General features: G+C 33.7%; 1 protein-coding gene across 2 annotated transcripts; it reads right to left on the reverse strand.

The window, feature by feature from the left end:
* Positions 1-1,373: 1,373 nt before the first annotated feature.
* LOC106773079 (aspartokinase 2, chloroplastic) lies at positions 1,374-7,750 on the reverse strand. Of its 2 annotated transcripts, none has more exons than XM_014659775.2 (14): positions 7,604-7,750; positions 6,951-7,428; positions 6,757-6,839; positions 6,591-6,631; positions 5,441-5,595; positions 5,135-5,284; positions 4,922-5,017; positions 4,725-4,841; positions 3,578-3,697; positions 3,393-3,485; positions 3,199-3,315; positions 2,892-3,008; positions 2,183-2,245; positions 1,374-1,775 (listed from the first exon to the last, which is right to left on the reverse strand). In XM_014659775.2, the coding sequence occupies exons 2-14, from the start codon at positions 7,326-7,328 to the stop codon at positions 1,674-1,676; spliced, it is 1,632 nt and encodes a 543-aa protein (XP_014515261.1). In that variant the 5' UTR covers positions 7,329-7,428; positions 7,604-7,750; the 3' UTR covers positions 1,374-1,673. The 2 variants fall into 2 exon arrangements, with proteins under 2 accessions (XP_014515261.1, XP_014515255.1); XM_014659769.2 differs by having other exon boundaries at positions 3,193-3,315.
* Between the last annotated feature and the right edge of the window lie 5,832 nt (positions 7,751-13,582).

The following is a 13,582-nucleotide window of genomic DNA, read 5'->3' on the forward strand; positions in this document are numbered from 1 at the left end:
TTGATGCACACTAAACTAAGAATTTTATCAAACATATTCAAACAAATAAGGACAAGAAAACTACAATTTGACATGTAAAGAAAGTGAAGAAATTTTCCGTCTAAACAAACTTAGTTTCCTTAAGCATATGTCCCATCGTTAATAAAGGTTAGAGGCTCATCAGTAATGGTTCAATGTTGCCACAAATAATATTTTCGACAATGAAAATAACAATCACATTTACATGTCACTTTGTAACATAAATGTTTTAACCGCTAGTATTTTTTCCATAAAAGAATAAATAAATTAGCAGTTCAAAATCATCACAAATACATTGTCATTTTCATCTTTTATATTTTGACAATTAAAAATTCTCACACGTGTATTATATTTTATTATTATTTATTTAAGCTTTGAAAATGTTGTAGAGGAAGAGAATGTTGCAGAGGAAAAAGAGAAAATGCGAAAAAAAAAAGTTTGTTTCGGAAGATCCTGTTACAGATTTTTTTTTTTTTTCAAAATGTATTTCATATATTTCTTAAATATGATTTCGAAAATTTTGTTCCGAAAATCTGATTCCAAAAAATTCAATTTCGAAAATCTTTTTTTGAAAATTTTGGAAAGTATGTTCCAACAAGTTTCCGAAACATATATATAATGGTTATTTTAAAAATTTATAGAGTGAAAAAAGAAATTATTGGGGTGGTGGGAAGTAAAAGCCTTATTTGAATCATGTTACTATCTTTGATCCAATAGTGAAAGAAATAAGCCCATTTTATTCAATTAATATTGTTTTAAGGGGTGGTAACAAACCCCTACAATTAACAAAATAAACCCAGGATCTTAGTAAATTGAGTAGAGTATATGCAAAAGAGTAATAAAAACTGTTTCTAGCATTTCTATATTATATTATTTTATATGGGGATTTTATGTTATTAATTATTTTCTACGGGAATTTGATTTTATTATTTATTTTCTTAGTACATACACTATCTTAACTCTTTGTTTGGTGGAGAGAAAAAGAAAATGAAGAGGAGCTTTACTTTTGATTGTTTTGTTAAAAATTTGGAAAAAATCTGAAAAATGAATAAAAATTAAAAACGTTAAAATTATTATTTTACTCCTATATGTTAAAATTATATTTTCATACTATTTGTGTTGATTGTGTTTATGAGAATAGAGATATAGAAGGTGTTATATTATCTACCTATTTCATCTTTAATAAAATCAATCAAATTACACAACTCTTAAAAAATATCCTATTTCTTCTCATCTATTCATACTTTGTGAAATAATTAAAATTTTATTTTATATTTTACCTCTTTCTTTTTTTTTCTTAACTTTTTCTTTGCTATATGCATTCTCTATTTCTGAAGCATAAATGATGAACAAAATGAGACAAAAACATGATTTCCAATAATTTAGTCAACAATAATTGCTTTGCAGCCTGTTATTAACCCTTTGGAAGCAGCTGCAAAAGAATAAAAAGGTTCACTCTAGTAATACCAACTACCAGCACTACCAAGACTGATGCTTTGCCATTCCTCCTAACCAGAATCTACTAGTAAAAATTGCTTTCTTCAGACCTTACCATATAACATTGGGATACATATCTTAGAACAAAGAATTGACACATTCAAGTGTCCACTAAGATAATTCAGCAACAGAACCTTTCCCACTTTTGTAACACTCCTCTAAGACTCTAACTCAGACAACTCACTCTCAAAGAAGACTGAGTGGAGAGCTCTCACACACTGCTCTCCTTCACTGTCATTTACAACCAATGAAATGTTCACCTGCAAAAGAACAGACATAATACATGAAAATCAAACCACTTAAGGGTCTTGACATGCATGCAAAATCAATGTCTCTACTTTGATATACTCAAGATGAATACCATACACACAAAATTGAGAAAGCCAAATCATTTTACAGTGGGGGATTGTGGATGAGGAATCTGTGCCATGAATAATATGAAAAAGCTTGATCATTCTCCCTCCCTTTTCAAAGAAAAGTGTTTATGTGAAATAAATCTGTTTCTCATTAATATAATCATATATTCCCAAGTGCCTAAGGTTTGGAATCCTCTAGCACATGCAAAGTGCACACAATAACTGTTGATTCAAGCCTTTGCCTGGGATGAAAAAGGCTTTTATTCGTTCCATCAAATATGATGAATGATATAAAGTAGATAAGGGGATACCTTAGATGCACCCTGAGAGATCATTTGCACAGTGACTCCAAGGCTTCGAAGAACACGAAAAGCCTGCAGTAGGATCAATCAGTGATTTCCTTGTGTGATGCAGTGTGTATCAAAGATGCATGCAATCAGAAAATTAAAACAACATAATTCAAAGGCAGGGCGAGTTTCCAAAGTGTAGCTCCCCCAAGCAAGGGAGGATTCTCTCTGCGCCAAATATCTCTATTCCAAGGATTCACCCAATAACCCTTTATATTCTTACAAAAGGAAAATATATAACCAACCCCACTCCCTCTTAACAAAATCAGTCATTCCCCAAATACTCCTCCTATTCTAACCTAACTCTAACAGAACACCATTAACAATCAATCCTACTTCTTATTCTTGGGCAAAGGACTATTGACTGAATGATTTCTATCATTATGTCACCAGCAGAAGCTAAACATGGACAAATTACAAAACATAATCTGCATGTGGACATGAATTAACTTGCGCCTAAAATCACATCATAAAACCTCTGGTTTTTCCTTTTCCAAAATAAATAAATAAAAAATAAAGCCCAAGGTTTCCCACGGAAAAGAAAAAAGCTGAATTCCTCACCCATAAAAAAGGAGGAAGGACCAGATAGTAATATGGAAATGAAGCAATTAAATCTCCATATAAAAATTAAATTTATGTAGGAACTACATTCAAATATAGATTAAAAGTGAACCTTCTCCAATATTAGTGATGACCTCTGAACATTTCCAATGAGAGAGATTATGGATCTATTCTGCAGGAGATTCACCACAGCAATTTTCTCTAGTTCTTCGACAACGTGATCAAGCTCCTGCTCAAATCACATTGAATATCTCACTAAGAGTTAGATTAATTTTTCAAGCATTAGTAAAAAACTGGGTGATAGGCAACCAGACAGATGATAACACAGTCAACACAAAAGGAAGGAAAAACATTTAAAACATCACAAAATATTATGAATTTAAAAAACTAATTACAAGAATATGCATGCTTACACTTGCCTGCTGAATTAGCTCTCTGCTCCATAGCTTTGATGGATCCAGTGTCAAGGAAACACTGACTTCACTTGTAGCTACAACATCAACTGATATGCCTAAATCTTCAAAGATTGAAAATACCTATATACACATGGAATATGAAAAGTGGAAGAGATTCAAACACATGGAGAACATATCTGATGAGTATTAGCTCTCACCTTAGCGAGGAAACCATATTGACCAAGCATGCGAGTGCTCACTATATCCAACATGGTCACATTACGTTTCAAAACAATGCTTGTTAATATTGCCTGCAGGTGGAAAAGGGAAAACTTAAACACAGTCAGAGTCTTACTTGAGATAATGGGATTTTCTATATATGACAAAACTAAGCTCTACACACCTTGCTCATATCTCTTGCTTTGGTGATGAGAGTACCTGGAGCTTTGGGGTTGTAAGAATTTTTAACCCTAACAGGAATATCACTTTCTCTAGCAGGTCTCATAGACTGTGGATGCAGAACCTGAGAATCAGAGAACTGAGATTTAGCTCACCTTTGATGGGATTGTTGATAAGAACTTACATCTGAAAATTAGAATGGACCCAGTTGTAGACCAATGTAGTCATGGGCGGAGGTCTTATAAGTTTTACGCAAGAAAGAGGTCTTATGTAATTTTTTATGTTCACTTCCTAGTATTTTCATGTTCTGTCCAGTTGTAATCACTGTTTTCCTTGATCTTTCTATTCTGGTCTATAAAAGTAATACTTCCACACTCTATTAATTTCCATCATATTCCACCGCACAAGTCTATCTTTAGATCCACATTGTGCTACTTAGCAGTAATGTGATGACCAACAACATGCTTTTGACTAGACCTGATAATAGATTAGGTAATAACACAATCGTTGGAATATAGTCATTAACAGAACAAATCAGAGATTACTTAAAGAGCCTAGTTAGTGGCCAAAAGAATGTCATCTTGTTAACCATTATATACCAAATAAGCAGTAAAGGGTGCAAAAACATCCCATTAACAACAGAGATGTTGCTTCAACCATTTTGTGACAGTGGGCTACCTAATCCCGCAGTTTGAACACCAAATCAGCCAACAGTCGAACACACAGAATGACAATTAACAATATTGCCAATATCACTCATGCAAACCCTTGGAAACTCACCTCTCTAGTACATGAATCCTTTTTCTCAACTCAAATGCAATGTTGACACACAATTCTTTTGTTAGTCTTGGAAAAGGCAAGTTCTACCCTGTACAGTCTCTACTGTATCCCATTGCCTACTCAATGCACACAATTCATCATTTCCTAGTTTAACTAGTTATGTGGAGCAATGCCTCCTTGTTTCTACTATCTCAATGCTAGCATTGTTACCATTAATTTGTTAGCGTTATGTTCAGATGTGTGTTTAAGACGGTCATAATACTGATATTGTGAGATATTCCATCAGGAATCTATAATTTGTTTCAAACCATAGAGAAATCATATGGTATATTGTCAAAAGAAATGGATAAGATAAAATTTTGTAATGATACCTGAGCACCAAAGTAAGCTAGTTCAGCAGCCTCATCAAATGTCAAAAAAGGAACAGGTTCTGCTTTTGGGTATATATTTGGATCGCATGTTAGGACACCATCAACATCCTTCCAAACCTGTTTAAGAGATTGAATTAATTATTTTTCTTCGTATACTTTTTGACGTGCATTTATGTGTTTTATGTACAATTGCAAACCTGAATCTCTGGCAACCCTAGTGCTTTCCCAATTGCAGTAGCTGTCAAATCACTGCCCCCTCTTCCCAGTGTTGTCACTGCACATGATTTCCGGGCCTTCAAAAAGAAAAACAAGCAAAAAGCCTTTCTAATTAGAGAACTTTAATTTAGTAACAAAATCAAAGAAAAGAAATGAAAAGAATCATTGAAGAAAAAACAAGACACAACAAATACCTTTCCAAGGAAGCCTGTAACAATTGCAATTGCAGGATCGGAGAGCCAATCGCCATTCAATCTTTTTGCAACGGCCGGATAAGTTGCTTCCAAAATGTCCGCATTTGTGAAATCATCAGTAGTTATAAAACCAATCTCAAATGCATCATACTGTCAAACAATTAAATTAGCGACAAATCACTATAATCAGAGAAAACAAATCAAAATCTGAAATATTGCTCAAAGTTGGGACATCATATGAGCAATAAAAAAACTAACAAGCTTTCAGTTATATAGTGTATTAAATAGGCAAATAATAACACATACTTGGCGGGCCTTGACACCTATTTTATTAAGATATCCAGCAAAGATCCTAGTGGACATGCATTCTCCAAAGGAAACTAAATAGTCCTGAGTCCTTTTAGTCAACTCTTTCATCATAGCTATCCCCTTCAGAAGTTGCTCCAACTCATCTAGATGCTCTGGAAATGTTTCCACATGCAACAGGAAATCAACCACAAAAATGAGCCAAAAACATATGAAAATTATCAAACAATCATATTGAGAAGAAAGATGGTATATGGTAGAATTCGTTTAGTCCAAAAGGTGATAAAATAAAATGAAAATAAAGTGCAGCAACTATGAATTTATAAAATAAAAAACACAGTTAATTTTACAATTATAAGCACAATCTATGACAAAGTCTCAGCTTTTTCTTGATTTGAGATAAGCAGTGACAGTATTTTTTTTTTCTGAACTGTTTGACAAGCCATCATGGGCGTGACAAAACGAAATGCCTTTATGTTCCTTGTCGCAGCATATCAAAATCAGAATTGTAGTGTAAAATCGATGCACATACAATGTAGCTACTGCTTCAGGTTATGTATAAAATGATGCAGCATGTGATAATTATTTTCTATCTTGATTAGTTTCCTTTTCCAAGATACTTTTACCAGTTACCATCTAAAGCCTTTAATTTGTAATTGTTCAGCAGTAATCAGAGCAAAATTAATATGATTTCTCATTAAACTCTTCTTCATCTGAGTGTCAAACTGTGTCAGTCTTCCACTGCACCAAAGACTTGTTTATTCTAACAACTAAAGCATAAACATCCAGACTGGCATCGCATATTTAATGTCGAGACAGTCAAAGATAGAAGACCAGAAATTCAATTCACAAACTTCTTCGGGATATGACCATATAAAATAAACTTGAATCTTGAATCATATTTCTCAACATAAGAAAAAATATTAAATTACAAAGTGAAACAGTGACAAATGTGCAAACAGGTATCGTTCAATCTAGCGAATAAACCAAATGCATGTTCCACAACCATATAAGCCAAGTGGTACCATTGCTGCATACAAATGAATACACACAACTGGGTAGGCGAAATGATCGGTCAATACCTTTTTTATCACAAATAAAAAAAAAAATATTCAAATGGTCCTTAATCACTGTCCACAAAGCAACTTACTTGCAATAACAGATTTGTCTACTCCAAGCTGATCCACAGTCCTGAGAGACAAGTAAGAACATGCAGTGAGAAAATAGCTTTCTTATACTGGTATAAAAAGAGAATTTTCATTCCTTAGATAATGTCACACTAGAAAAAGCAAAAACAGAATACTCATTGCTCTTGCCTTTCGTGCAGGTCTTTTATAAAGCTGAGCTCCTCAATACTTGCCACATTAGTAACACCACAACTCACAGCTTTCTCTCCAGCCTAACAAAACAGAAAGCAAACAGTTTTTACTCAACAACAGTCTTTGATTATCACAAAACAAAACAGTGGAAAACCAACATAAAGAAAACAAAACAGTGGGTTCAAAAATACCAGCAAAAGCTTGTTTGTTGTCTTTCCCATAGCAGAGAGAACAACTATAGGTCTCTCCTCTGGGAAACTCAATATAAGGGAAGCCACCTCTTTCATCCTCTCAGCAGAAGCCACTGAGGAGCCACCAAACTTCATGACACATGTGAAACTGGTTTCACCCTCACTACTCACCTTTTCATACTCAGTTACACTCTTCTCAATCACATCACTTGCCGAGGCTTTACACGTAATACCGAATGTCACCTTATTGCCCCAAACTCTTCTTGCACAAACAGGAGCACCAAATGCTGCAAACCCAATTTGGGGCTTGCAGTGATGAATGCTCCTCCTCACAGCAAGGCTCCCTTGAACCCCTTGAAACTGCAACGCGCTTGCCATGCTTTTCCAACCAAGTTATATCGACAAATGAACACAAACGTTCAGGGATCTGAAAAAGCCTTGAGACCCAAATGCTTTCTCGAGTTCTCCAAAGCTCGATCTGCACAAAAAGGAGAACACCCTTTATTTCATTTAGTCACAGCATCAGGGGAAACAGTAAAGTACTCAAAATTATGACTAACAAATCAATTTTCATTGGTTTTATTTCGTCTTATGGAACAACAAAACCTCACAAGAATGGAGAAAAAATTTTAAATGAAAAGTGAAGAGATAACCGTAAGAGAAAGAGCTTTGGAAGGTGGAAATGCAAGAGAGAATGAAGGAGTTTTGGGACTGAGAATGAGAAAAGAAAACGAAACAGAGGAAGAATTGTGGGGCAACTCTGGCGGCACTCCTCTTTTATTTATGTCTTCTCACTCACCCCACGCATGAAGGGTCCAAAATGTGTTTTATATACGTGTTCCACATATGCGACAAAAAATCTATGTTCGGTTTATTAAGAGCTTGATTTAAAGTGTTCTCAATTATAAGTTTAAAAAAATAATTGAAAGCATAATTTCTTTTTAGTTTCTAAGAACTATATTTTGCCTAGGGTGATGTTTTTAGTTCAAAAAATAAGCTTGTTATTATATTTATAAAACTTATATATCAAATTAAAATTAATTTATAGAAGGTTTTAATATATTCCCAATTATTATTTAAAAACTAAATCAGAATTTTTCTATCAAAATTTTAACAAGTTGTAATTAGCTTTTCTAAAAATTATTTTTTGCTTAGAAAGGTTTTAAATTAAAAAAAAAAAAATCTTCTAATATTTAGTTTCAAAATAAATTAATTTAAATTTTATTACACTTAATTTATATAAATTAATGGGACTTAATGGGTCATTATATATATATATATATATATATAGATATATATATATATATATATATATATATATATATATATAGATAGATAGATATAAATAAAAGGTCCCCATATATAACTAACAATTTTCATGTGTACGAAAATTAGTGTGAAAAAGTCACAAGTGTTGAAATTGTAATTTATTTTCTAAATGAAAAAGATATAGATAAACCTTTATAGTAAACTCTTCATTATTATAAAATAATACATAAAAAAACAAGAAACATATTATTTTATATTACTTAATTTTAAGTGTGAACCTTATAATAAAGGTTAAAACCTTCATGTAGACTTTGATGGAAGCCTCGAAACTCAACTCCAGAAGATGGAAGCCAAAGATGCAGCGAAATAGTTGGTAATGCAACATAATTGAAGATGTTTGAAGTGATTGAAGTGCATTTTGGTGAAGGTGTGGTAAGTGTATGGTGCCTCAAGCTCAAAAGACTTTCCTATTAAGTAAGGAAGCTAGAGAAAAAGAAGAGAATTCAGAGTTAGAGTGACTCAAGAGCAAAACAAAGTTGGACATATTTTTGTAGCAATTCATTACTAGCTCAAAAGTGGTTTTACAAGGATAGAAGCCTCCTATTTATAGGAAAGGAGAACCTCTAATTCGGTCTGAAATTCCTTCCAATTTTTCGAACTAAAAGACTAGTTGTAGAGGCCAACTAGAGTGTCACAAGTTTCATGCTAATTCACACAAACAACATGAGCGCATATGGTAGCTTTCACTAGCGTTGGGCAGATGGAAATCTGGAAGCTCTAAAAGCTTGAGCTAGCTTGACTCTTGTCCCAAAGAAGACTTGGTGGGATGTTCCATGCACCTAGAGACGTGTCCTAACTTAATGGATCCTACAAAACAAAATATACAAGGTTTAAGAGAAAAGAAGGAAGGATTAATGATCAATCTTCCATAGAATGCTCTAGGAATGAAGAAGATTGTACTTTATGAGTGACCACATGTCCTTCCCTTATTGAAAAGGGTTTGTGAACACTTGTTAACTTGTTAAAGGGCCTCATGTTCGGCCAATGAGTGCAAGGGTGAGAGATCATGCTTTTAGGGATTTTAGGAGACACCCTTGCCCATATATAGAGGTGTCCCTATCTTGTAACCATCTTAAGATCAAGACTAGAACGACCCATGTGACTCCTCTAGTTACCTTCCTCTTAGAGTTGACCTAACCTCTCTTAAAGCCTAACCTCTCTTAATGCTTTCAAACATATCACCACCACCATTGAACCACCATATGGTCGTGAGCTTCTAAGCTTCAAACATCATATCTTCTGCATTTCTAGCCCTTGTCCTTGATGATCCACCACATTTCTGCACAATATATCTTCAAGGGACTATCTCCATAGCATCCTACTATATTTGTTCTAACCTAGCCAAGAAGGTTGCAATCAGTTCTTCACATCAATAACTTTACTTAGTTGCCATGACTTTAGAACAGACATAAATGTAAGACCCGAGAATTTATACAACTTTAGGTATAAATTAATAATTGAAATATTATTTATTATAAAATAAGATTTTTTCATACAAGGATCATGGGGTTAATTAGCTTGAGTTGTCATGGTGTTCAAGAGTCCTATGTGGAGGGAAAATAGTGTTAGTTTCATTAAAAATGAAAAATAAGAGAATTAAAATAACTTAAATAAATATTTATTGGTTGAGTTATTAGTGATATTAAGTTGGCCTAATGACACTGTGTTAGGTGTTGGGATATGTGACCTAATGGACGCAGTATCGAACCTGGTTGAGACTAAAAGTTTGTTTTTATTTGCTTCAGTTATTTTACTTTATTTTTTTGTTTTTTTAAAACACATTTGGTCCAGAAACAAGAGAACTCATTCTCTTCTTTCTATTTATTTTTTGGTTTGTTTCTTCTTTGTTTCATGTAAGTGAACCCTAGAGTAAACAGGGAGGGGGAGAGTGGCAACACGAAAAAGTGAGAGTATTCAATGCTCATTTGGGCCAAGGGTGACACGAGGTTGACGAAGAGGAAAACAAGGGTATTTTGAGGTCAACCACTAAGCTTTTTAGGGTTCTATTTGAGAGTTCAAAAAAGGCTTGTTTAAGGGTTAAGAGGGATGAATGGAGAGGATGGAACGAGTTGGCATTAGGAATCCAAAAAGTGAAAGAGAAAGGCAAGAACAAGGAGCACTTAGGACAATTGAGGGCTAAGGAACCCAACCAGGTATGGGGAGCTAGCTTGAATTTGTTTGTTTAGTTGCATTTAGGTGTGAAACCTGTGTTTCCTTTTTGGATCTTGCTTTGTGATTTTTGGTGGTTTTCTAAGATTATGCACATGACCAATTTATAAAAATTTAGTGATACATGATTAACATCTCATAAGTTTCGGTGTTTTTGAGATTTGTAAACATTGAAATTGATTCGCAAACAATATTGAAAAATTTGTATGCTCTGTTTTGTCCCATGAAAGTGAAATGTTAAAAAAAGGAAATTGGATTGCACGTCTGAACAAGTCGTGGTAGTTTTTTGTAGCGAGAGTAAGTAGTTATGGAATAATGTATATATCTCTTAACATAATGTGGGATGAGAAATAAGGACAGACTCGTGTGATTTTTAATAAAGCTCTGTTTTATCTAAATGTATGTAATAGAAATTGTATATTGGATATTTCTGAATTTGATTTGCTTTGAGAAGTACTATAATGATATGTTGTGAAGGTTAGAAGGGGATATTATTGGTGTTGAGATTGTTGAGGGAAGTACTGGTTTAGCTAACCTTAATCTCACAGAGCTTTAATCACTCTGGTTTTTGATGATGACAACACATTATTAATAACACATGTTTTGATGTGTGTTACATGTTCTGTTCTTAATTGATTGATATCTTATTGAACATGTTTTGTGTTGTTCTTGATATATGAATGCACACTCATTGAGCTTATTTCTGATACACCATGTGTGATTGCATTACATATGTTTTTGAAGAGAAAACCACATGCACTTTTATGAACTTATATTGTATGGCATAACTGCAAGTTTTAAGTCGACTTCATTATGAAGTAAGTCGATTAAAACTCATGACTATGCACAGACTTTCAAAAACAGTGTTGTGAGTGATTTTGCATTGAAAAGATTTTCAAACTATGCTGATGTGCCTAAGTCGAATACATGCGTAGTGGATCTGACTTAGTTAGTTGATTTGTTTGAAATTTTGTTATGTTTGTGAACAATAACGACTATATTTCAAAAGTTAGTTATTGCATTGATGATAGTCAATTGTATTAAATATAAAATAAATTTGTTAATTGTTGACTGTTACTGTTTAACTTAACTGTTATAACTGTTTGAGGATAGTCGACTCTATCAGTAGCTTAGTCGACTACAAGAGCGTCTTATTTATAGAAAACTATAAATAGACGTGCTTCAGTTGATCACACAGACTTTGGTTATTCTAACACTTTCATTTGTGATTTACAGATTGTGATCTCTGAGAATTTTCTCTAAGAACTCATCAAGAAGACCGTGGTGATCTATCTTTAAAGAGGTTCTTTGAAGGAGAAATATTTTTGTGCTTACTGGCTAATCATACTCTACAATTGTGGTGTTCATTCTGATCAAGATTTCTATCAATCTTTGTAAAGATTGTTGTTGTTTTCCTACTGGGATTGTAGGGAGTTGACTCGCGGAGTCTAGACACTTTGAGGATTGTTCAAAGTGGGTTAAAGATTGTAGAAGAGGGGATATCTTGCTGCAGATCTTTGTTGTGTGTATTGCCTATATTTTGGTTAGAGGGTTAAAAAGGTGTTTTATATTTTGTACATGGAGGTCTCTATAAAAGCCTTGTTGTAAAAACCTTGACCATTATAGTGCATTTGCTTCCGGATTGTGGAAGGACACTGGATGTAGGCATTGAGGCCGAACCAGTATAAAAACATGCGTTTGAATTCTTTATCCCTACTCTTTTACATACAATCGACTTTGCTGCTTTCGTAGTCAACTTAGTATTTTCCGCTGCACTTGAAATTTTCATTCCTTGTGATTCTAGAAACTTTATAAAGGTTTATAATTTGCGAAAAAGTTTTTAAAAAGACTCTGATTTTGAAATCACACCAATCACCCTCCCTCTTGGTGTAAAAAGACTCAGATGCAGAAATGGACGACAAAGAATTAATGACCATGATGGTAAGAAAGTTTAGTCGACTTATGAAAAATGATAGTCAACTTACTAATCATGCATGTCAAAGTAAAGCAAAGAGAGGCTTCAGATCAAATGCTTTCCAATGCTATGAATGCGGGAAGGAAGGACATATCAAACCAGATTGTCCAGAATTAAAGCCAAAGCAGAAAGCAAATAGAAGGTTTCCTCAAGACAAAGGTAGAAAAGAAAAAGGAGCATACATTGCTTGGGAAAATAGGGATTCTAACATATGCTACATGGCTGAAGCAACATTGGATGACTATGACAACGATGCAAATTTTGAGAATGAACCACTAGAGGTGAAGTATGATTTATTGATTAAAGCATTCAAAGATATACATTCTGAAGCTATGCGACTGCAATATAAGGTTAATTGACTTAACTCCGATAAGAGAGATTATCAGCATAGAATTAATAACCTTATAGCTGAAAATGAGAAATTAGAGAAAGAACTAGATAATGCTTTAAAGTTTGTTAAAGAAGTTAAAATTGAGACTGTTACATTAGAGAAAGCTTGTGAAAAATGTCCTACTCATATTGATCAAATTGATTACTTGACTAGCACACTAGCCAAATTCACTGAAGGTAGAGACAATTTAGATGTTGTATTAAAGTCTTCTGGTAGAGCTATTTACAGACAAGGAATAGGCTATAAAGCTCAAACTAACAAAACCAATGCAAAGAAGTTTATTGATTTAAGCAAACCTGCTAGAAATGCTTGCTTTTATTGCAATTATGTTGGTCATAGTGTTAGAAATTTTTATTATAGAACTGTTGGTGTTCCTAAAGGATTGTATGCATGGAAACAAAAGGAACAAGTAACTAAAGCTGACAATCAAGGACCCAAGTTCAAATGGGTACCTGCAACCAAAACTTAAGTTGTTTTACAGGATTACAAGCAGATGCAGTGAGGACTCAAGGATGAACAACATTGGATATATATCAAACATCTTGAGTATCTACAACTAGTAACATGTATTCAGCTTACTGCATCATGCATTAATTGATTGATTGTTCCATGTTTGATTGTGTGCATTATTTACTGTATGCTTGATTGATTGATTTGATTGAAAAATTGATGTCAAGACTTTCAGTCGACTTTATTATGAATTTAATCGACTCTGTCTCTGTATGTCTACACTTCGTTTTTGACTATCTTAAGTCAGACAGTAGTCAA

This window comes from Vigna radiata, chromosome 1, assembly GCF_000741045.1.
Source record: "Vigna radiata var. radiata cultivar VC1973A chromosome 1, Vradiata_ver6, whole genome shotgun sequence".
NCBI lineage: Eukaryota > Viridiplantae > Streptophyta > Magnoliopsida > Fabales > Fabaceae > Vigna > Vigna radiata.